The sequence below is a fragment of the Anopheles funestus genome, chromosome 2RL, assembly GCF_943734845.2.
Source record: "Anopheles funestus chromosome 2RL, idAnoFuneDA-416_04, whole genome shotgun sequence".
NCBI classification, from domain to species: domain Eukaryota; kingdom Metazoa; phylum Arthropoda; class Insecta; order Diptera; family Culicidae; genus Anopheles; species Anopheles funestus.
Window position 1 is genome coordinate 64,095,933 of NC_064598.1, and position 22,981 is coordinate 64,118,913.

General features: G+C 44.0%; 10 protein-coding genes across 17 annotated transcripts; 5 read left to right on the forward strand and 5 right to left on the reverse strand.

Moving 5' to 3' along the window:
• The first annotated feature begins 1 nt into the window (after position 1).
• On the forward strand, positions 2-2,068 carry LOC125763838 (uncharacterized). Its single transcript, XM_049427406.1, has 3 exons — positions 2-523; positions 1,383-1,543; positions 1,631-2,068. Exons 1-3 carry the CDS (start codon positions 9-11, stop codon positions 1,678-1,680), a joined length of 726 nt encoding a protein of 241 aa, XP_049283363.1. The 5' UTR covers positions 2-8; the 3' UTR covers positions 1,681-2,068.
• Positions 2,069-2,227: 159 nt separating this feature from the next.
• Positions 2,228-3,187, forward strand: LOC125763840 (selenoprotein H-like). The gene is made up of 2 exons (XM_049427409.1): positions 2,228-2,540; positions 2,606-3,187. Exons 1-2 carry the CDS (start codon positions 2,496-2,498, stop codon positions 2,966-2,968), a joined length of 408 nt encoding a protein of 135 aa, XP_049283366.1. The 5' UTR covers positions 2,228-2,495; the 3' UTR covers positions 2,969-3,187.
• On the reverse strand, positions 3,175-4,204 carry LOC125763839 (39S ribosomal protein L13, mitochondrial). Its single transcript, XM_049427408.1, has 4 exons — positions 4,035-4,204; positions 3,801-3,924; positions 3,566-3,720; positions 3,175-3,500 (listed from the first exon to the last, which is right to left on the reverse strand). The coding sequence occupies exons 1-4, from the start codon at positions 4,056-4,058 to the stop codon at positions 3,267-3,269; spliced, it is 537 nt and encodes a 178-aa protein (XP_049283365.1). The 5' UTR covers positions 4,059-4,204; the 3' UTR covers positions 3,175-3,266.
• Positions 4,205-5,599: 1,395 nt separating this feature from the next.
• Positions 5,600-8,486, forward strand: LOC125764830 (leukotriene A-4 hydrolase). 4 transcript variants are annotated; one of them, XM_049429443.1, is made up of 8 exons: positions 5,600-5,768; positions 5,996-6,085; positions 6,213-6,328; positions 6,414-6,740; positions 6,807-6,958; positions 7,031-7,436; positions 7,512-7,843; positions 7,927-8,486. In XM_049429443.1, exons 2-8 carry the CDS (start codon positions 6,043-6,045, stop codon positions 8,399-8,401), a joined length of 1,851 nt encoding a protein of 616 aa, XP_049285400.1. In that variant the 5' UTR covers positions 5,600-5,768; positions 5,996-6,042; the 3' UTR covers positions 8,402-8,486. The 4 variants fall into 4 exon arrangements, with proteins under 4 accessions (XP_049285400.1, XP_049285399.1, XP_049285401.1 ...); XM_049429442.1 differs by lacking the exon at positions 5,600-5,768 and adding an exon at positions 5,783-5,813; XM_049429444.1 differs by lacking the exon at positions 5,600-5,768 and adding an exon at positions 5,832-5,926.
• Positions 8,423-9,438, reverse strand: LOC125764835 (uncharacterized). Its single transcript, XM_049429453.1, has 4 exons — positions 9,179-9,438; positions 9,040-9,104; positions 8,758-8,980; positions 8,423-8,680 (listed from the first exon to the last, which is right to left on the reverse strand). The coding sequence occupies exons 1-4, from the start codon at positions 9,239-9,241 to the stop codon at positions 8,513-8,515; spliced, it is 519 nt and encodes a 172-aa protein (XP_049285410.1). The 5' UTR covers positions 9,242-9,438; the 3' UTR covers positions 8,423-8,512.
• Positions 9,439-9,555: 117 nt separating this feature from the next.
• LOC125764836 (PHD finger-like domain-containing protein 5A) lies at positions 9,556-13,023 on the reverse strand. The gene is made up of 4 exons (XM_049429454.1): positions 13,001-13,023; positions 10,068-10,182; positions 9,802-9,992; positions 9,556-9,731 (listed from the first exon to the last, which is right to left on the reverse strand). Exons 2-4 carry the CDS (start codon positions 10,117-10,119, stop codon positions 9,645-9,647), a joined length of 330 nt encoding a protein of 109 aa, XP_049285411.1. The 5' UTR covers positions 10,120-10,182; positions 13,001-13,023; the 3' UTR covers positions 9,556-9,644.
• On the forward strand, positions 10,411-12,048 carry LOC125764831 (tRNA (adenine(58)-N(1))-methyltransferase non-catalytic subunit TRM6). 2 transcript variants are annotated; one of them, XM_049429446.1, is made up of 2 exons: positions 10,411-10,527; positions 10,585-12,048. In XM_049429446.1, the coding sequence occupies exon 2, from the start codon at positions 10,623-10,625 to the stop codon at positions 11,937-11,939; it is 1,317 nt and encodes a 438-aa protein (XP_049285403.1). In that variant the 5' UTR covers positions 10,411-10,527; positions 10,585-10,622; the 3' UTR covers positions 11,940-12,048. The 2 variants fall into 2 exon arrangements, with proteins under 2 accessions (XP_049285403.1, XP_049285402.1); XM_049429445.1 differs by having other exon boundaries at positions 10,414-10,527; positions 10,602-12,047.
• On the forward strand, positions 12,318-14,581 carry LOC125764833 (tRNA pseudouridine synthase-like 1). Of its 2 annotated transcripts, XM_049429450.1 has the most exons (5): positions 12,318-12,465; positions 12,537-12,665; positions 12,799-13,110; positions 13,207-13,462; positions 13,593-14,581. In XM_049429450.1, the coding sequence occupies exons 1-5, from the start codon at positions 12,419-12,421 to the stop codon at positions 13,827-13,829; spliced, it is 981 nt and encodes a 326-aa protein (XP_049285407.1). In that variant the 5' UTR covers positions 12,318-12,418; the 3' UTR covers positions 13,830-14,581. The 2 variants fall into 2 exon arrangements, 1 of the variants encoding a protein (XP_049285407.1); XR_007418491.1 differs by lacking the exons at positions 12,318-12,465; positions 12,799-13,110; positions 13,207-13,462 and having other exon boundaries at positions 12,473-12,665; positions 13,593-13,708.
• LOC125764832 (E3 ubiquitin-protein ligase rnf146) lies at positions 14,342-16,236 on the reverse strand. 2 transcript variants are annotated; one of them, XM_049429449.1, is made up of 3 exons: positions 15,932-16,236; positions 15,771-15,862; positions 14,342-15,697 (listed from the first exon to the last, which is right to left on the reverse strand). In XM_049429449.1, exons 1-3 carry the CDS (start codon positions 16,032-16,034, stop codon positions 14,900-14,902), a joined length of 993 nt encoding a protein of 330 aa, XP_049285406.1. In that variant the 5' UTR covers positions 16,035-16,236; the 3' UTR covers positions 14,342-14,899. The 2 variants fall into 2 exon arrangements, with proteins under 2 accessions (XP_049285406.1, XP_049285405.1); XM_049429448.1 differs by having other exon boundaries at positions 15,771-15,865; positions 15,932-16,235.
• Positions 16,237-17,435: 1,199 nt separating this feature from the next.
• LOC125764834 (diphosphoinositol polyphosphate phosphohydrolase 1) lies at positions 17,436-22,768 on the reverse strand. 2 transcript variants are annotated; one of them, XM_049429451.1, is made up of 4 exons: positions 22,077-22,768; positions 19,960-20,130; positions 19,713-19,868; positions 17,436-19,200 (listed from the first exon to the last, which is right to left on the reverse strand). In XM_049429451.1, exons 1-4 carry the CDS (start codon positions 22,086-22,088, stop codon positions 18,775-18,777), a joined length of 765 nt encoding a protein of 254 aa, XP_049285408.1. In that variant the 5' UTR covers positions 22,089-22,768; the 3' UTR covers positions 17,436-18,774. The 2 variants fall into 2 exon arrangements, with proteins under 2 accessions (XP_049285408.1, XP_049285409.1); XM_049429452.1 differs by having other exon boundaries at positions 21,714-22,768.
• Positions 22,769-22,981: the final 213 nt, after the last annotated feature.

Sequence of the window (22,981 nt, forward strand, 5' to 3'; positions counted from 1 at the left end):
TGGGGGTGATGCAATTTATTCGCAACAGCCTCTCGTTTTCATTCATCAGCAATCAGGGAAATAACGAACAATCGCCGGAAAATGGTGCATCGAACGAAACGGATGAAACACCCGATCGGCGTAAGGGTGCACCGTCACGCTCGGAATCGAACCTTAGCGAACAGTCGCAGTATGCGACGGTTCGATCAAAGTTGCCGCTGAATTTGGGCAGTCCTCCGTCGGCTTACAGCACACCGTTCCAGAGTCCGATCATCGCTAACCGCACCTACCCAACGTTGGCCAGCGCAGCCGCAACACTGAACGGAAACGATAGCCGGGATGATTCAGGCAACGGGACCATTAAGCCGGAACGCAGCAGTAAGGTGTACTTTATTGAGCAGGGCCAGCTGCAGACAGATTACGAGCTACCAGAGCGACCGGGACGATCAATGCGCGGTACCGGTGCCAGTGATGGCGTGGTCAATCCTGCCTTCACCAACGATTCCGGAGCCACTGTGATAAACATGTCCAGCACACAACCCAGGTGAGTGGCACGATCGAGGGAAGGGTGTGTGTCATATCGAATTTCTTAAACGGATGGTGTAAGTGCAAGATCTAAGCAATCCATGGTAAAGGTAAAGTGGTACACGCATTTTAACTGCGTACAAAGCGGACTACTTGTACTGTTGATCACAGGGGAATGTGCTTTGTGTTTTTGTGTGGTGGAATTCCTTCCACGCCTAATCGGATATGTGGTGTGCAGGATAGGTACATGTGTAAAATAGCGCTAGAGCAATGGTGATAACATAACGGGTCCGATAAGAGGATAAAGTGAATGTCATCGATGCGGAACATGCGAAACTTTGGATATTACGTGAAAAGTTGAAGAGCGTTTGCGATGGTCTTGAAAAGTGTATTCTCCGTTGAGATGAATAACGATTTAACACGTTTCGTTGATTGAAATTTGTTCATGCGTTGTCTTTAAAAACAGAACATAGAAACGGATGCCAATTGTTGTATCGTTAACAACAACCAATCGGATTTCGATTACCAATCGACGGATTACTACTGGTGAGAGGATTAATCTGAGATACTGCTATTTTTGCGATCTCTTTCTATACTTGGTTTGATGAATCATACCGCATACATCAATCATTTGTTCGAACAAAATCTGTAGCTATCAATTCAATTTTTCGCCAACAGTGTGCTATCACCTTCTTATCAATTTCCTCCTGCAGGTGGGACTCTAGTTAATAGTCTCATTTATAGCTTCTTTTTTCCGTCACGACATCCGTTGTTGTATGTCTAGATATGTTCCAAGCTGTCCGTAACAGCATTGATGAGTCACCTGCTTTGTTTGTGCGTGATAATTGATCCTAAAATGCTATCCCTTTTGATTGCAGCGTTATACGGGAACAGTACTGGACGTGGTCGTGTCGATGCCGTCGAGAACTCACCTCCCGCGAGAAGGCTCTACTTATTGTGATTTTCATTCTGGTGCTGGTCATTGGAGGGCTCGCAACGTACCTTGGCATTGTGGTAGATAGCGATGATGGAATTACAGGTACTGTAATCTTTTGGTCAATTAGATTCCCCTAACCAATTTGACTTTCGCATGACTAATTGATGATTTTTTGTTGCGTTGTTTCAGGTGGCATTCTAACGAGAAGTGTGCTGCAACCAATGGCCAGCGAACAATAAAGAGAAGGAAGATGATAGTTTCGATCACAGCACGATCCTATGGGCGCAGATTGTATTGCGATTGCATCTCTTGTAAACAAACGATAGTCAACAGCGGTCATATATGTAAACAAAAAACGAAACACCCCATCGAGAGACTCCTCAAACTACAGACCCAACTCTACCTGAAGACTGCATATCACACCTGTTTCTATCCCATGACGTTAAGGAAATCCAAGAACAACGCATGGTATCAATCAAGTACACGTTTAGTTACTAGTAATTGTAATTGTTCCCTGATCTATGTATATTTTACGCCATTTACATTATTTTTGTAAGCCGAAACACAGTACGTTAGGAGAAGCGTTTCATCTGTTAATAAATCTGTATAATCTGCTTGATACAAGCGAATCAGTGCAAAAAAAAGCATGCTTTATTGCGTAAAAAAGGATTTGCTGACATAACAAGTTGAAACATTAGCGAATACAGTTTGAATTAAAAACTAGTTTTGCTTATGCAATTTACAACGACTGCATGGTTAAATGGATTTGTTTTAACTCTTTGCAATTTTAATTGTAATTAAGCGTTTCGTATTGCAGGCAGAGTTGTTATTCCGCCGTTATTGTTTGCGCGCCATTTATTTTCTGCATCAAACAGTGCTGCCAGCCATCTGTCAAACATATCACTTGATTTATGCTCGTTCGCGCCAAAGAAGCAAAGCAGGCTGCTATTTACATATGTGCGTATAGCCTTGAGTGAGCAACAAGCACGCAGCAACCACGGAATACTGCGTAGAAAGGATCTGCTGTTCCTGAACATACGAGGACGCTGAAACGATGGCTCCGCGGCGTAAACGTGCTGCTGCAGCGAAGTCCAACGAGGTAAGTGCGACAATGATTCGTTTTATATTGAAATTAAACCTGTTTAATCTCATCGGAATTTTCAGACTGCGGCTAAAAAGTCGAAGCCAGAAGAGAAGGCTTCTAAAAACTCGAACGAAGCACAAGAAGGTTCCAAGGATGCAGGAGCTTACGTGTTTATAGAACACTGCAAATCATGATCCGTGTTCAAGCGCAAGGCAGCCGAGGTCCACTCGGAACTATGCGAGCTTGCGCCGGACCACAGCTTTCAGCTGGTGTTGAACGAGAATGGTAAACCGCGCCGAGGTGCTTTCGAGGTTTCTGTCGCCAAGTCGATGGATGATGAGAAAACGCTTGTTTGGTCGGGAGTGTCTAAGGGACCACCGAGGAAAGAAAAATTCCCGGAAGTAAAGAGCATCCTAGATGACGTTCTCAAGGCGTTGAAGTAATGCCACAAAGAATGGTCGCTTGGGAATGCGGCAGTGGGCGCATCTAAAATTCTACGAAATGCTACGCCACATGACGAAGCAAGAGCAAACCCTTCCCGGGACTCGTGCATCTGAAGCTTTGCTAGCATTTTTTAGAAGAATGATGCGATAGCTGACGTCTTACTGAGTCGGACTATCAAATTGAAAGTACAAATAAAAACTCAGGATCACTATTATACATACGGACGTTTTTAATTTATTGCTAACCACGTGGGGAAAACTAATGCAAGCAACTGGACTAAACTAGCAAATGCGCCACTTATCGCAGAATGTAATCCTTGGGGTAGTCCATAATTTTGGGGAAATTACGAACCATGTCCGGGTCGATGTGATCCAAACGTTCTGGAACACGCCGCGGTTGGCGTATTTGGTTGGTTACATTGTCAAGCATCTCCTTCGGCACTTCATCACCCTTAAACAGATGAAGCCTTTGCATCGTGTGTCGGCGCTGTAGATTTCCTTTCATGGCACGGTAGACTGCTTTCTTCATAATCTTTAATGTGGAAAAAACTGTGTTCATTTTTTTATGTCAGAGCAAGCGTAATTCGTTATCATTACCATGGTTGGATCTTTGTCGTGCAGTTGCCATGCCAGTGTCCAGCTTGCTCCGCCCGCATACCCTGTATGGTGGAAGTAGGCGCGTTTTTTCCACTCATCACCAGGAAGTGCGATTTCGGCCGTGTTGATTACCACTACGTGGTCTCCACAATCATCTAAAAAGTAGGGAAGTAGCATTTTAGAGTTAACAATCGAAACCACCGTGTGTTGTTTCTAATCCATTAGTAACACTCACTCATAGGGTGGTAAATTGGTTTATGCAAACCCATCAAGTGTTTTCTTATCAAAGATGCCGCTTCAAATGGGTTTTGCCATGTGCAATCGAATATGTGCCATGTTCTGGCGAATGTAGCCCATTGCTAGAAAAAAAGAACGATGAAAAATGATCAACAGCAGTATGTTGATTTCATAACACGCCGGCACCGAGCGTGGAATTGCACATTTTGTACAAAACTTGGTATGGTTTTACCTGTACGCGTTGGGTAACTGACATTGCAAGCACTGCAAGCAAACTTTATCTTGAAACAAATCGCTAAAATCCGATTAATGCAGAAGAACTGTAGAATTTTTAGTGAACAATTCTGGGTTCTTCAGCATGGGTAGCAAAATCACAACAAACTTGACACTTTTGTTTGACGTTTATCGGTAGAAGGCATTTCGAAATTGTTTTCGAACATTTCGAACTCGACATCGCCCGGTGTGCAGAGAGCGTGAGAAACGGGCCAAAAAATGAAGGGGGAAATGGTCCGAAGAGCCATCTAAAAAATGGTCCGAAGGAAGACATCTTCGGACCATTTCCTAGGTGCTAGCATAGGGCAAAAAAGAGAAACTGACCATTCCTAGCATTCCATTGCAGAGCGCGCTCTCCGTATTTCTGTCGTTGTGTGCGTGTAGGTTCAAGCAGCGATCTATGGTTCCACGTACTAATGATGCCGAAGAGGATGACGAATACACGATCCTTCGCTGCACATAGGAATACAGCGCATACAATGCGGGCAAAACCCACAAGAAGAAGAAGACACAATCCTTCACTGCATGTACGAATGGGGTGAGCGAACGGCGAAGGACGCCAGCAAGAAGCACAAAAGGAAGACAAAAACACGAGCATGTACTGCATAGAATCGCAGTGCCTGCGCGTACAGGATATTTGACATCATTTTTCAGTAAAACAAATACAAAAACCAACAGAACAATAATCACTATTTTACACACAAAACACAACACCAACTGTATTCATCGGCGTGTAAAAAAGCGAAGAAGTTTCCACAACATGTACCGAAAGTTTTTTTCCTCACTTCAATTCAATGCGCTTGCCGAAGCAAGCACGGAGTGAAGGGAAAAAACTAACAACACACGTTAATGGCTTGAACAGGCATATCAATTCTAATTAAATCACAACACTTGTTTGAATATTGCACTGCGCAAATGCGCACATTTGCAATCCTCCGCGCATCATACACGCACAAACAGATTTAAAATTTTCTAAATCCCACAACACGTCCGCCCTGGACTTAGCGCACAGCAAACTGAGCCCTTCACAATGTGGGTTTAACGCTAGAGGAAGGTGGAAGGATGAACAGTTCAGGACGAGATGCAAATAATTCTACATTGAACAAACTCTCTCGGCTTACACCTACAATCAATAAACCCTTCTTTTAACACGGATCCGCTCTCAAAATAGTCAAGTTTCGGAGAGAAAACCCGTAGCGATCAACTTTTTCCTAAACTTTTACCGAAACTACACGTCAACGGACCAAAATGGTCCGTTCGTCTCGCTCTCTGCACACCGGGATATGAATCAAACACTAGTCCAAAGCTTTGGAGAAACGGGTTTAACTCAAACCAAAACAATTCCGGGTATGTCGGATTGAAACCCCTTCCCCACGGTCGACCCACGAACGAAACTGTTTAAATAGTTGTAAGAAAGCCGATAGATAGCCTTTAGTTAACTTCGATGCGTGCGAATTCTGTCTTGTGGGAATCAACACCAACACATTGATAAAATCATTCACCGCAGGGCACGAATACCAAAAATCAAAAACAGCGACAGGCAATGATGAAAAAGCGAGAGGTCGATATGAAATCGTGGGAATAAGCCACTTGGGATTTTGCAGTTTACAACTAGCGCTGATAATTCTCACTCAACAGTTGGTTTTCGTGCGGGTCGGTGCAACAAACCACAGCAAGCGAAAATTATTCGGTGGTAAGTTTGGGTTGCGTTTGTCTATAAACATGCTACAAAGAAGAAGTAAGTCGTGGGCTGTCAGTGGAGGTTGGATACTGAATACGTGCCACCATATTCGTGATCTCATCTGCGTGGGTTATGATGCATCACTGAGTGGCATTTAAACCCGGTCGATAGTAATCAGTGACCATTATTTGTAATCATGTACAATTTTGTAAAGCGTATCCTCTCTATGTTGTTCTCAGTTTACATCTTAGTGTCGCTGCTAGCCTTGTACCGGCCTATTATCACGATGCGTTTGAGCCCGCTAGATCCAAGCTCCTATTCCAATGCTCGTAAGTATCGCCCGACACAAGAAGGAGCAGTGAAATGCCATCGAAATTGTTTCGATTGTTTCGCCTTATCTGGCACTTAACATATTTCTGTCCCCGTTCCCCCATTATCCATCATCGATGCTAACAGATGAGCTTATCATTCGTCATGTGGATCTGGATTGGACGGTTAACTTCGATAAGAGCACTATCTCCGGAACGGCTACTCTTCACTTCAAGCTAACCAAGCAGGACCTGGAGGAAATTGTGCGTACTACCAATGGTCGACACTTAAAGAATGTGAGAGGCTGGATTGTTTTATTGATTACCCACGTTTTGTGATCGCCCACAGTTTCTGGATGTAAGCGACATTAGTGTATCATCTGTCGTGACAAAGTCTTCCGCCGGTGAGATCCCGTTGGACTGGGACATCGGAGGCACGGTAGAGAACGTTGGTTCGAAGCTTACTATCTACTTGCCGACGAAAACGAACGGTGATTTAACATTGGTGATCACGTACGAAACTTCACCGAAGGCAAGCGCCCTGCAATGGCTTACGCCCGAGCAAACGTTCGGCAAAAAGCATCCGTATCTGTTCAGCCAATGTCAGGCGATTCATGCCCGATCGATATTACCCTGTCAGGATACACCGGCCGTAAAGTTTACCTATAACGCAACGGTAAGATTGACAAATTTATTCACACTGGATTGGCTTTACTGATTTGCAACTTGTTTCAATTATTAGCTTCATCACCCTGAAGAAGTTACGGGGCTAATGAGCGCGATTAAGGTCGATTCCGAACCGGGAGTATCGAAGTTTCAGCAGAAAACACCCATTCCGAGCTATCTGCTTGCCATCGTAGTGGGAGCACTTGTTTCCAAACCAATTGGTCCCATGTAAGTAAACGGATTCGTTTGAAGCGCACGTGGAAACGTTAACATACTATTCAATTCTTCCTATTCTTCCAGCTCGAGCGTATGGGCGGAACAGGAGCAGATTGACGAGGCAGCGGAAGAGTTTTCCCAAACGGCTGATTTTATTGCAAAGGCGGAAGAAATTTGTGGACCGTACGTTTGGGAGCGTTACGATTTGCTGGTAATGCCACCGAGCTTCCCGTTCGGTGGTATGGAGAATCCGTGCCTAACCTTCGTAACGCCGACACTGCTGGCGGGTGATAAATCCCTGGCGACGGTAGTGGCGCACGAGATTGCGCATAGCTGGACCGGGAATTTGGTGACAAATCGAAACTTCGAGCATTTCTGGCTGAACGAAGGGTTTACGGTGTTTGTCGAGGGAAAGATCGTTGGACGATTGGCCGGCAATGCGTCGCGTGATTTCCATGCCCTGCACGGTTTGAGTGAACTGTCGGATTGTGTAAGTGATTAAGGTACCGTATCATTAAAAGAATGTTTGCTAAGAAGCCTATTTTTGCTCACCCTTTGCTAATAGATAAAAACCCAATTAGCCGATACGCCCGAACTAACGAAACTGGTCGTCGATCTGTCCGAGTGCGCACCGGACGATGCGTTTTCTACCGTTCCGTATATTAAAGGTTCGACGTTCTTGCGCTACCTGGAAGATCTGCTGGGAGGGCCGTCCAAGTTTGAACCATTCTTCCGCGCTTACTTGAACCGCTTCAAGTATCAGTCGGTGCTTACGAACGACTTCAAGCAGATGCTGTATGAGTGGTTCCGCGAGGATGCCAAGAATGAAGCGCTACTCGAGCGCATCGATTGGGATTTATGGTTGTTCGGCGAGGGTATGCCACCGGTCATACCAAGGTACGTTGTAGCGAATCAATTGATTACACACTACCATTAGGGATCCGACTGTAAACTAATTAACTATGATCACGTTTCCTCAGTTATGATCGATCGATGCTGGAGGCATGTCTGGCACATGCTGCCCTGTGGGCGGAAAACGATTTGGACACGATAAGAAACTCACCGTTGCTAAAGCAACGCCTGGTCAGCGTGCAGTTAATCGAGTTTCTTGCCCAATTGCTGGAAAAGAAGAAGATCGTTGATTTGACGGGCGAGAAAATAGCGCTGCTTGGAGAAACGTACGGATTCAGCACCACAAAGAACGCCGAACTACGATTCCGCTTTGTGCGGCTGTACATTCGCGCTCGGTTGATTGACAAAATGGACGAAATTCTTGCCTTTGCAAACAGCAATTTCCGGATGAAGTTTGTGCGTCCGGTTTATAAGGAGTTGGGTGCTTGGCCACAAGGCCGACCGATTGCCATCGAGAACTACAATCGCGTAAAGGATCAGATGATGACTGTCTGCGCGTACACGGTGGCGAAAGATTTGGGCATTTCGGATGCATCGGTCTAAGGAAAGGTGCATTTTTAGCTGTACGATTTTTGAGAAATGTACAATTTCTTTTTTGTTAAAATAAAGCTACAATCAGCAAATGAGATTGATTATCGTTATGGTGGAGTCGCTTTAAACCATAACGGATTTTCGTGCTTCTCTCGGATTGGTACGCACATCGGAGACCGTTCGGTCATGCGAATGTAACTGCAGTTCTTCTGTTTGCACAGTTGCTCTCCATCGAAGGAACAAAACAGTACCGCTAACAGCTAATAACACGGCTGCTACCATAGTCAGAGGCTTCCGAAGGAATGGTACGAAAGTTTCGTTGTTACAAAACATTGAATTAGAAGCAAAAATCAATTAGAATTACTTACTTCTGGGATTTTTTGAACCACCTGCACTGAACGGGTACACTGTGTCATTGTGATGATCGATACGATCAGTAGGAAAAAGAATACGACATATGAAACGGCGAGCACAGAAATATGTTGCGTCTTGAGACCACGATCCGTGCGTACCAAGTTAAGGGCGAAACTCGAATACGAAACCATCGTTAGCAGCGCACTGGCCGTAGTAATAGTGATATATGTTACATTCCTGAAATAAAAGGAATGGTCAACATGTGACTATAGACCACAAGCACATATACAACACACCAAACTCTGGACTCCACACAGTCACCGGCAGTGATGAAAATCATCCCTCCAACGATCATGCACAGCTGTGGAGTATCGAATTGTTTATTCGCTATGTAGCAAGGACTGGAATATTATTTTCATTTAAATGTATGCTTACTAGTGACAGTATTTTTGTAACGCCAACTGGCGAGAGCACAAATTCGGCACCAGTCTGCAACATTGTGGCACGTCAGGAATTTGTTTTTCATGTGTAGTTCCAACAGAACGTTACTTTACGTTACATGCTCGTGCACACAACTGGTGTACACTTCGTCGGTATTCCACAGTGACTGGTGTGAGACTGCGACCACATTAAACGGAAAGTAATTGCATTGTAGATCATCTACGTTCGATAAGAAGGAACAACTTCATAGATAGTAAAAGCACTCAAACGCGATGGCTATCAAAACAAGTGGCAATGATAAGAAGCTATTGCTTAGGCAGACAATAGGAAAATTTGCTCGGTATTTGGTACGAAAGCAACGTACAGAACGATTGTTATAGTAGTATATGTTGTTTATTTGTATCTTAACTAAGCCCGGAGAGGTTTATGCAGTAAGAATCTAAACACGGTTACGCTACGTTTATCTTTTGAAGCCGTACTTTTTCCGCTCGTAGAAAAGATCTGTTTTTGAGCTGCCGAGATTAACGATTTTAGGACAACCATCCCGCTGGGGAAAGGGAAACAAACCTATCATGAATTTGAACGAAATACACCGCTACGCTACGATAGTAACTTACATCCTTTTCCTGAATCGTACATTCCTTGCAGTAGTATGCATCCGACACACCCGGCCCTCCGCATATAACGCATCGCCCCTGATAGGAACCGTAGTTACATTCGTCACAAATTCGAACCAACGTACAAGGTCGTACGTACGAATCGCAAATCACGCACTTTCCATCACACTTTTCGCACAGGCGTCCGATAGCTTGAAGAGATTAGTAAAGGACATTTGTTAGCAGCTGTGGTAGGGCTAGAATTTTCTCCAAGTAATCGCACTTACCCACACCTGGTTGTTTACGGCAGAAAATTAAATCTGGGTGATGTTTAGCCATCGTTAGTGGTGATTTTTATCGGGGAATTGTTGTTGAAAAGCGTTGTAGATTTATGTTTGCCGGCTGTAAACAAAAGTGTTGTTCGGTTGACGCGTTTGACGTTGACAAGGTGCTTACAGCGAGATATTACACAATTTATCGAGATAAACACTTCTCAAGTAGTCAAATCAACATGCTTTCTCACTCTGCTCAGCCGACAATGTAACGTGTCAAAGCGAGAAGGCATATTGATTTGTGTCGGTACTTGGGTCAAGCATCCGCGTTCTGTTCTCTTCGGGAACTGTCAAACAGTGTTGTGACAAGGAGAAAACGGACCGGTGTTTACAAAAATTACATGCGGTCTCAAATGTGCATCGGTAAAAACGCGAAACAAGTCTACTAATTGGATATCTAAATTACTTGCGAGAGGTAAACGTAAATTTAAATAACATCTAGTCAGTTAAGCAAAAATCATATCATCTTAAGCCTGTTCATTCTTCCAGCTCTTATTACTTCTTCCTAAAATGACCGCCAAGATCAAGGTGGGCGATTACCTGATCGTGCAGCGCCAGAAGTACACGAAGCTGCAGAAGTTTACTAATCTTAAGACGGTTGTGAATCTGGGAAAAGATCAAGTAGAACTACGTCTAGCGGAAAACCATCCTTATCTCACGACGTTTCATTTGGTGCCGAAACAGGAACGTGGTAAACGGGTATACACGCTTGATGCTCTGTCGACGCCTTCCGAAATAAGGAACTTGAAAGAACTGTTGATTAAAGAGAGCGGAAACGATAATCGCAACATCATTGATGATCGACAATCGCAGGCACTTTCGACAGAGGAAATTCTGAAACTGCGCGAGGAATGTGATTCTTCCTCGGAGGTAATCGGCAAGCTGGTCGAAAACTCAAAAAGCTTTGCGACAAAAACGGAATACTCACAGGAAAAGTATCTCAAGCGAAAGGAGAAAAAGTACTTCGAGTACATCACGATTCGGCGTCCGTCTGTGCGACTATTGGCCGATATATATTGGCGTTTGGATCCGGAAAAGGTGCTCGGCGTTCGTTTCGACACACTGTCGCAAATAATTTCTTACAGTGGTGTGTGCAGTGTTGGTAACTTCCTATTGTATGAATCCGGCACAAATGGACTTTTGCCGGCAGCGATCTTAAACTCAATAGGAGCAGAAACCGGTGCGAAACTGGTACATATGCATCCCGGTAACGTGGCACAAAAGCAAGCCCTGTTGGCAATGGATTACCCAGCCGAACAACAAGCACGATGCGTATCGGTTAACATCTACTCTGTGCTTCGACATTTCTACCAAGACAAGGAAGCAGGCAACGGGGGAAAAGATGTTGAAGAGACGGCCAGTGTTACAGAGGAGCCCGTTATTGTCGCCGAACAGCAAGAAGGAATAAATGGAAATAACAAGCGTAAACTCGAAGAAACAGATGAAACATCAGATGCCACCGAAGCAAAGCAGGTGAAATTAGACAAGCAAAAGCAACCGTGGGAACTTGAGAATGAGGCTGCCGCTAGCATTATGGAGGAAAAGTTTGATTCGCTCGTTATCGTGGCGAAAGAACATCCGTACAGTATTCTGAAAGCATTGCTGCCATTCGTCAAATCTAGCCGACCGGTCGTAATCTTTAGCACATCGAGAGAAATTCTCACCGAATGCTACGTGGACATGAAGACGGAAGCATCCGTAACGTATCTACGCGTAACTTCCAATTGGATGCGGCAGTATCAAATACTCCCGAACCGTACCCATCCGGATGTGACCATGTCCGGGAGCAGTGGATATCTGCTTACTGGGTACACTATAGGAAATTAACCACAAGGCGATGCGGTTTAATGACAATTAAAATTGAGGAATTTTTGTTCAGGCAATTATATTTTATGAATAAACAATCCATTTGTAATTACAACTTTAACTGCTTCTGGTGTAAATGATTGTAAAACGGGTTTACAAAAGTAACTTTCGGAGAATGAATTAATTTCATTAATAGCATAAATGTATGTTTGCAGTTCAATTGACTTCTTTTTTATAAAAGTTTAAAAATCGAAATCAAAACTAAAGGAAGGATTTAGAATTCTCAACAACTAAAAATAGGACTCCTCGCAAGGGAACACATTATTTTTTTCAAATGTCATTTGATTGGTCGCGATCCTCACCCTGTGTTCAACGATTTTTTGTTTACCATTTCGTAATAAACGTAAACAACAAACGAAACGACCAGCATTTGATGTCGGTAGTACTATTCACATTTCCGCTATCGTAATTCATGCCTTGGCAAGTTCAATTGGTATTCGATGAATCGTTACTTAATCAACCTATCCTACATCGGTACCCGGTTTCGGTACGTAACCATCATCGCTGTAGTACACATGCGGCACAACGTTAATCGTTAATCTTGCGTTTTACTCACAGTGGCATTCAGCGCAAAATCGACAAAACCGTCGGCCAGTTTAAGGATCCATATACCGTGCAAGGAGTCATCGAGGAAGCTTTGTTGAAACTAAGGCCTGTTAATGAACCCTTGTTGAAACTATCAAGTCGGTAAGTAGGGTAAGCTTTGAGTATGGTATTAAGGAACCATGCAAGTGCTGCTGCTGTGTATAATGCTCATACAAACTGCGAGGGATGAATGTTCTGCAACACTTTTAATCACTCAACTTCCCACACCGTACAGCACTGACACTGGTGTGCATGCGCTGCACAATACCGTCCATGTAGATTTGCAGCGCCCGAATGGAGCACCATACAACACGGATCGTATCACTAAAACGCTTAACCGTGCATTCGAAAAAGATGGCCAATCGTTGCGCATTCTTAGCACCGTGCACGTTCCGCTCACCTTTCATGCACGATTGTGCGCCAAATCGCGCACTTACCTTTACCGGTTGGCGGTGTTGAAAAGGGAGTATGCCTGTGACTCCACCCGCCAGCAGCCACACGTGCGGTTCATTCCGATAGAGGAACACGATCGGTGTTACTTTCTAGGGTAATATTACCGGAGCCTTTGCTCTGTGGAGTTGATGTGCTTGGTACAGCTTGCTGCTAATGTTTTCTTTGAACTTCGTTTCTATACACCGAATAGACACCCACGGTTTGATATCGATACATTCGCTACGGTTGCTAGGATGTTCGAAGGAGTGCATGATTTTCGAACCTTTATGGCCGTTGCTAAGGGTAATCCACGGCAGCAGGAGGCCATGCATTCGCTAAGACGCATTGATCAGATTACGGTTGAACGAGGACAATGCATGACGGTGGCATTTAATAGGCAAAAGACTGACCATTTTTACGACTTTTGGGACGTACGGATACAGGGACGATCCTTTCTATACCGTCAGGTGAGGAAAAAAACACAGATTGCACAAATTGCATCATAATTAAGTTCTTTGGGCAAGAATGTTAGAACGGACCACAATGTCTTTTGGCAAACTGTTTTCCAATATCTAGAACTTCTGTTTTCTTTTCTAGGTGCGGCGCATGGTAGGTGCTTGGGTGGCTGCAGCTGAAGGACGCATTAGTGAACGCGACATCTATCGTATGCTTACCGTACCGTCTCAGAATTCCTGGTGCAGCAACGTATTCGTAGCACCCGCTTACGCCTTGTACCTTTGTCACGTAGAGTACGATCCGATCGATTTAGCCTTCCCGAGTATAATTCCCGAAAGTGACCATGACCAGCTTTCTAGAACAATTGCGCAATCGTAAAACGGAGCTGCAGCGTACTGAAACAACCGTTACGTACATGGACGGTAGTCGGAAAATTTTCCGCAATAATCTCGAAATGGATGCACCACCACGACTAGGCTTCATAGTGGATACCAGCCCCGATCAGGTGCCGGCCTGCATTGTGCCACAATTTCTCTACCTTGGTTCTCAGGACTGCGTACGGCAGGAAGTACTGGAAAAGTACGGTATCACACATGTGCTCAGCGTTGGCATCGAAACGCCACCAATTGTGGAGTACTCACACGATGGCCAACGTACGATAGAGACAAAGTTTGTTGAATGTTTAGATCTTCCAGAGACAAACCTATCGGAGGTGCTAGCAAAAACAAACGCCTACATTGACGAATGTCAGGCACGAGGTGGGCGTGTTCTGGTACACTGCAACGCCGGAGTGTCTAGATCGACGTCGGTTGTGGCAGGTTATCTCATGCAGCGGTGTGATCAATCTTTCATGCAGGCATTCGGGACAATCAAAAGTAAGAGACCCTGCGTACAACCGAATGCTGGTTTTATTAAACAACTGAAGCAATTGCAATCGTAAAATGGTGTAATCGTTTCAACCAGTAGTTATCCCATCTATATTTTTTAAAATATAATAATGAGTGTTATTTCGTAGGAAAAGAACTGTCGTTGATTATTCAACTTAAGCTAATCTTTCCCGCGATGGGACGAAAACGGACAAATTCACACAAATCATAGAATTTAAAATATAGAAGTTATGCACAAAAACACTTCGCTTTCATGAGAACTACCATGTTTAAAACAAATCAATTCCACGGTTTCGTCCGTGTTTTTTCAGCTTTTTTTTAGTAGTAGTTTGCGCGCAGACCATTATTTGTTTGCGAATGATCTAATGTTGTAGTAAAGAGTAAATAGAACTATGCATATACTTTTATATCACTTTAGAATGCCTTAGGGCGTAAGTGGAGCCTTGCGGCAACGATCTTCCTTTACGCGCGATAAATTGCATTGAGCAACACTGCATGAGGAACTTGCTTTGCTCCAGCAGCGAACGATGGGAAGAAAAACACCGAGTAATAAAAACTAAATTATAGTACAAGTAAATTATCATCAGCATCATCACTTCCCTCATCATCGCTGTCGGTAGCAGAGTATTCCTGATGGTTGAGATCGATCAGCTCCTGCATTCGGTTACTTGTATGTTCATTTACACTGCTCCTTGCAGTAGTACTTCCACTGGTTGGAGAAGTCGTAGAAATGCAGGGCACATCGTCTGCCTCGTTACCAGGACCGGTGAATCTTTCACTCTCAGCACCATCATTATCATCACCGGGTTCCGGTTCATTAGTACGGATCGGATCACCTATTGCGGACACATTTACCGTCCCAGCGACAGATGTGGATGCAGAAGTGGAAGCACCTTCATTGAGATTCATTTCGCCCATAGCGGAAGACAGTTCGTTCATATCGTTGGTGGTGGTCGATGATGGGTTGCTGTCGCTCGATTCAAGCCGTAACCCGGCAACGCCCTTCTTCGGTATGCTTACTAAATCCCGTTTAATGCGACGAATGCGTGAATAATCATTCTGGCGTATCTGACACTTGTGCTCGAACGAGACAATATACACAAATCCGGCTACCAATATTTTGCAGCTTTTGTCGCCTCGTAGGTAGGCTTCCTCCAGTTCTTGACTGGTGCGTTCGTCGTACTGCCACCAACCATGACCACCCTCGTAGTACCAGCGGTACTCATTGCCATCGGAAACAGTGGCGGTAGCTGCGCGCACTATCTCCTCGACACCGTTCACTAGCTGCGGGTGATCTAGATAGGTGAGTGGAATATCACAACGGCACATAGCGCAGCGTAAATTTTTGAATGCAACACCCTAAACATGATTGCAGAGAGAAGACGATTGTTAAAATAAAGTTTAATACACTAGCTTTCGATGTTTGATTAACCTTCACGCATAGGAAGCAAAAAATATGACCACACGGCAACCGGACGGGATGGACACACGTCTGCAGGCACACGGGGCACTCGAGTTTGGAATCTGCTGCATAGAGTTAGATGTATACAATCCGTCAATATATCAACAAGGTAAAATTTTGCCGCTGCTTACTTGATGATGATGCTTCCGGTTTCTTCGGTATCTCTTCTCTGTCACCATCTTCCGATCGGGCACTCGTAGGAGTGGAATTGTTGGACTCGGTCGATTCGGCCATCTCCGAGTCCTATTTTATATTGTTCGTTTCCAATATATTACACACGATCAAATCGTGTGCCGTGGGTAGGACACGCTGAGAATTTTGTAAACAATTATTTTGCTTCTGTACGGAAGCAACGACGTACACAATGTAGCTGTATCAATAATAAGGAAAGCAAAACAAAGAACAGATGGATTTGACGTTTGGGAAGGTACTCGATTCGAGTTGATTACTGATCGACTTTGTCGGAAAATGTCGACATTCAAATGAGTCGTTTACGGCGGATACTATTATTACGTTCACATGCAATAGACAAATAAAAACAAGCTTCCGTTTCGTTGTTCGTCAACGTTTGGTTTTTTTCTCTGTTTGTTTTTCTTTTATAATAAAGTCAAATACATTTGATGTATTCTTACGTGTTTTCTCTTACTTCCCTTCACTGCACTTCATTTGTAACGCATTTTACTTTTGAAACGTAGTTTTTTTTTATAGAAGTTATACTGTTCCACAACAATCGTGTGCAACCTGTCGTGATGAGTTTTGCAGCATTTGCAGTACTGGAGTAGGTGTTAATTACTTTGAATTCTTAAGGTTTAGTATCTAGCGCTTTCCTTCCCTGCTTAAAACCGCAACCCGGCGTAACTTTTTTCCCCTTTTTCCCACAAAAAAAAACCTTTAACAAAGTTTCAGCTTCATCGTTTAGCGCATTTTATGTGTTTTTTTAGCGCATACATGTTCCACGTGCTGAATTTGATGGATTCTATTTTCTTGCATTTTCGGACAGCTGTTGGACTGTGTCTATATCGTTAAATTACAATAAAGTATCATTAGTATAAGTAGTTAAAGGTATAATTTAGCAAATCTTAACGCAACCATTACTAGCCCATGAGCTACATATTCCGGCTGCTTCGCTTTGCCGTATTGTGTTCTGTCTCTTTGTCGTCGTTAGTAGTAGTAGTGGTAGTAGTAGCAAATGTTTGGTTCTTTTAAATTTTTACTTTCTTCTTTCCCTAAACGACACACACCTTGCCAAATACTTGCCACTGGTACAGTAAAAGTTTTACTTTCATTTTCCCTAAATGTTCATCCTTTTCACATTCTCACTCTGTAATATAAGCCGTGTGGTCTTAGAAATCCCTACCAACAATCACACATTTCCAACACGTTATTAATGAAGCACACTCTCACGTGCACAGTGCACCAGAGTATTTGTATATAGATTTATATTTAATTTTTGCTTCACATCAGCTTGTTTCTCTGTGATAGCTGTGCTTTTGTAATTATTTCCTCTCATCACCATGCGAAACATATTCGCGTTACGCGATTGATAATTTTAATTAAAAAAATGTTTCCAGATGCGCACGAGTATGATAAGTTTGTTTGTTTTATCTTATCCTGTTCTCCGCTGAACGATACATTGCGTTTTAGTAACATGACCTTCATTTAGCATTTTTAAACTTAAACATGGTTTCTCACCCGGGAGTTGCTGTGTGACACGTGCTACATTAGTTCATATTAGTTTAACTGTTTGTTTGTTGCATTTTTGTTTTAGTTTGTCTGTGTCTCTTTTTTCTTGTTAGATTCTTCTTCAATGTATCGGACATGCTAGCTTTTGTTTCTACATTTTCATGCATGGGATTGCGCGTTGTACTGTACGAGCTTGGGTCCTGTTCGTCCGGAGCGAATGCTAAAGACGCAATAATTGGTTTCGATTGTTTCCATCATCTATGCGCCACATTAAGCGTTTGCTTGCTGATCATGTGCTGAGCACAGAACTATTGAACGAACCAAAAGAGCTAGATTGTTAGCAAAAGTTGACGACCTCAGCATTAAAAATAAACATTCTTTTCCGGTTACAATAGCAAATATGTTCTCGGGGAGGTTTTTTTTCGCGCGCCGTATTCCTTCAACGATAGTATAACGCTTGAACTACATTTTCTTCACTACAATTAGTATCGGGTATGGTATGATTGGCATGAATCGCGTTCTTGAAAAATAAAGGTAAGCAAAACGATAAACCCACTACTACTGGTGGCTCCTTCACGTTTCCCCCTAAATAATCTCGTTTTCTTCTTCTATCCTCCCAACTACGTGGCTAATAGCCGTACGCTACTACTGCACTTATTCTTATCGGTTACACTTTCTTCTTCGAAACGGTGGTGTCCAAAATCTTAAGGCGAAGCAACAATGCACAGCTGTAAAATTTGGTATGATTTTTTTTATAAAGTTCCCAATGGCTTTGTTTGTCAGGGTTTGCGCAATTACCGATGTTAGTTCAATCCTATTGCGCTAAGCCAGGGGTCTCCAAACATTTTAGATGGTGGGCCGGTTTGAGTGGAATAGCCACAGCTGAGGGCCAATCTCGGGATCTCTCTCGAGCGGCCCGCGGTCCATAGTTTAGAGACCCCTGCGCTAAGCGATGAACACTAGATTCAGGGGCTTAGCTAGATGGGCTCTTTCCGCAAATGTTATTCCTATTTCGTTTAGTCTGTTATGCAGTCGTTCATTGTAAGCACATAACGAATTAGCAAAACATCTTCCAATTTTCCATTAACGTCTTCCTGAACATGTGTCCGAAAGTATTCGAGTTGTAAGATGCAAATACGCGAAAAGTGTCATAAATCTGTTGACATTAACATAAACGAAAAGAAAAGAAAACAAATCCAAAAACTATACATAGTCCTGTGGTTTGATGAAGATCCTCCTCTTCCGGTAGCGTACTAGATTATCGATAAACGTAGTAATTTGATGGAGAGATTTAAGTGGTTGGGGTCGGTGGCGGTGAGACCGGTTCATTCGCAGCCTGCCCAGGTTCACCGTCTTCGTCTGTCATTGTGTTGCAGGCGGGAGGCGTCGTAGGTGTCGATTCGGTCGTATCCTTGTCATCGGCGATATCCTCCGACGCCGTGCAATTGTTCGTTTCGGGTTCGATCGTAAAATCATCGTTATCATGTTCGGATATAATTGGCGGTGGATCGGACGAAGAATATGTCCGGTGCTTCGAGTGGCGCAACTGCTGTAGGTAATGGCGCTGAGTCGGTTTGTGCAGCGCTAGCTGCGAGAGGGCCTCCTCGATGGAGAACCACTGTCGCTTTCGACCGATCGTTTTCGAATCTTCCCATTCGTCCAGCTCTTGGGTAACGACCATTACGAAAACTTCGGTGCGGTGCATGTGTTCGCTATTCTGTAGGAAAATAAAGCAAAAATAGCAGTTTTATACGCATACGGTTACCCTCGAGATACACCGTAACTGATATACGAAAATTTCGAAAATTGTCTTTATAGTATATAGCTCAAAATTCTATTGTCTAATTAGATATAATACAGCTTTCTTCTAAAAAAAGTGGGCTGCCCGGTGGTTTATGTCATAAATGGCGCTGGTTCCACATGACAGGACCGTATATCAAATCCCATCCGGACCGTCCCCCGTAGCAAGGACTGACTAACCGGGTACGTGATAAAAACAAGTCTAGTAAGCCAGAAATGGTAAGCGTGGCCTTAGAGATCGTTAAGCCATGACCAAGAAGAAGTTGTCTTCTATAATTTTTCGACCATAAAATTGTAATATATAACCGACGCAGCTAGCAAAATCTCGCTATTTTTTCCTTAACTCACTACTTATTCACAAATGACCGATCGTGGTGACTTAAGATGGTGACTGTAAAATGAACACATTTTCTATGTCTATTTTGTTACCTCAAACACGCCAAGGCAGCGACCAAGTTGACCCATTACTCCTGCCTCTTCGAGAACCTCCCTTGTTGCGGTTAATGAAGCTTCCTCTTCCGGTTCGACGCCTCCACCTGGAACGATCCACAATTCCGGTCTTCTTGATGACGTGACCAACAACACCTGTGGTATAATTGCAGTTTGGATGAAACAGTTTTTACACGTTGTTAAATTTTTGCATTGCTCATTAATAAAGCGGATCCATTTATCTTACTTCGGCTTCTGCCTCCGATCGTACGCAGATGCATGCCGCGCGGCGACGATATCCGTCCTTGTCGTAGATTCGTATTGAGTTTGGTTTTTCCTTCACCATCTTGTCTTGTATGGGAGATACGAGTAAAACCAAATAGTCAAATACGTTTCCGGGATATGATAGTTGATATTCCTGCAAAGAAGCAAAAACAGGGAAGGAAAAAAAACGCAACGAATTAACGAGCTGATTCATCGGATTCGCACAGTTCATTTCTTTCATTAATGATACGCAATGTTTACCAGTCGCCAAACACAAAGAGACATACAGCCAATGGCAACACATAACACTCACAGTATTGTGCACAAGATTGGCATTCAACTTGCCATGGCGACGATCGCGTTTATGTGCGAGGAATTCGTCTCGCTGATAAGCGCAAGTTCTCATGCGGCACTCGTTTAGATTACCCATCATCAAAAACGTCATATAAACAGTGTATAGCGAATAACATCAAGGTCTTTTCCGCTGCTGCTGATGCTGCACAGCATCATGCAGTTAAAGCTCGCACCGATCAGGCGGAGTGGAGGAAATAGAAACAAAAATGCAACCATAAACAAGTGGATTTATCAAGTAGGCGAAAAAAGCGCCAACGGAGTCAACATAAAATTTAATTTATGCTTCATTTAGTGGACGGTAGTTTCCCCCCTCACGGTAGTACCAGACGGGGTGTGAAGAGGTTCTTCCTTACGCTCCGTCCTAAATATAGCTTCCTTTTGCCAAGCGCAAAAAAAGAAGTCTCCCGTCAAGATGAACCCGGCTTTCCGTGTCGTGTATTTCACCGGGTCACACATCACTGTGTACATGGTCCTTCCTAGCACCAAATTAAGCGTGTATAGCATGTGGGCAGCACACGTCCGTTAACGCCAAACTGTGTCCATTTGCCCCATACTCGAAACCGAGGGTTTTACTCCTTCTTTTCGGTTGGTTAGGTTCATCAGCCGGCAGCAGCTGGTAGCAACGTCGTGTGGTTTCTAGTGTGGGAATGATAATAATCGAACCAAAAATCAAACCCGTCAAAGTGAAGGAGGTCTTTCTCGGCTCCGTTGCAAGCGTAACAGGTGTCCGGGTGTGCTTGATACCGTCGCCCCGTGAGAAAGAGCATGAGGTCGCGGGGTCGTGCGTCGCGCATCCGTCTGTTCGCGAATTGGTTGTTTTTTGTAGAAAAAAAAACACACACACACAAAACGGCCGTATTGAGTGAGACATCGGTATATTGTTGAAAGCGACATTGTTTGTGTCGGAGTACGCGCAGTGGAGAAAATGAAGAACCATACAAGTGGGCATAATTATCTGCCGGTGCTTCCACGCGTGCGGACTTAAAACCTCCAATGGAATGGTGTGGTGTATCGCGTTACTAAAAAAAACATATGATGATTGGCATAAGGTAACAGTCGGTCGGCAGACATTGCGTTTGACATGTGGCGTAATTGAAATCCACACATCAAAGTACCTCATCTCTCTTGTAGTGGTCACCGCGCATCCAACATTCACAGCTGCATTTATCAGCTAAAGCAACGTTCGTGTCTCAAACGGACGCAATGTTTGTGTTGTTAAATCTTATCTTGAAATAGGGTTTTTTTTATTCGGGGTAGTGATTTAGTTGTACGTGGTTCACTTTTTTTATTCAATGCTGTGGGGTAAAAGGGCAACCATCCCTTCCCTTGGCTGCGGTTTGGCTCGGTTTTGCAAATGTGGGGGTGGATATGCAGTAAACATACCAATCTGCGTGATGATGTCAGATGGTCAGGACGATGTTTTCTCGCTCGTTTTTGTGATTTTACCGCTGCGCCACAACGGGGTTGTTCGTTGCCTGCTCAGAGCGGTGATCTTTCGGTTTCTTACTTTACACTCCACTGCACATACATACAGTTGCACCTACTATTCGCACACAATCCACACCTACATACGCACGCACACGCACTCATACATATAGATGTATATACACAGCAGCCAAAACACAGCCACAATGGAACGCCAGAAAAATCACTAGAGGCACACGACGATTGCAAACGACGAACAGCTTTTTACATCACCTTCACACGCACACACACACACACACACGTACACACCCGCGTACTTACTGTTTCGCACATACGGACCGCACATACATGTACACCGATCGCACTGTTTGCCTTCGATTCGTCCTGTCCGGTATTTTGTCGGTGTTTCTCGTTGACGTTTTCGTCTTCGTTTTTTGGGTTGCAGATTCTTTTCGCGTGCGTACCCAAAAGTCGTCGTCGTCGTCGTCTTCGTCTTCTTGTACGCGTCGCAAGCACCAACTATAACTCACTCGACTATCCCGGTTCACCTTTCGAATACTCAGGCGGTAGCAGGAGCCGAGCAAAGGTGAACTAGCTTAGGTCGCAGATGAAAGCATGAACGCTACGATTGTGCACAGTATCCAACGCGCCCATCTTGGCCCTCTGTGGTAGTGCACATCCGGGAGAAGGCGTGAAAAGCACAGCAGTCGATTGAGCTGACTGCTGGCAAGCAGTATCGTAGCACTTCCGGATGTTTTGTTCTACGCGAATCGACCGCACCTCTTCATTGCCCAGACACCGCACCAGCCTACTTGCGCTGTACGCTGATTAACGATGGCTTCACCAGACAGCTAGCTCGTTTCGTACAGTTGTGGAGTTGCGGCTTACCACAGCGGTGAAGAGACGGTGTACCAGTTTTAACGAACAAACGCTTTGCGGATTAGATATTGCAATTCTGTAGCGGAAATTTCAGCACAGCCGGTCCGCAAAGACACAAGGAAACAAAAAGCGCAATGAAACTTCGATTATCCGGGTGTGAAAAGTGACAAACCCCGGTAGTTCGGATTGCGCGGAAGAACCCCCAAGCGACAGAGCAAGCGATATACGACGAGTTGAAATGTCATTTGCTCTACGGCTCACACACACATGAACATTTCAAGCGTTTAATCTATGTAGGCTGTTTGGTGCGCTAACGCAACTATAGTTTTGATGGTAGAATACGTTCG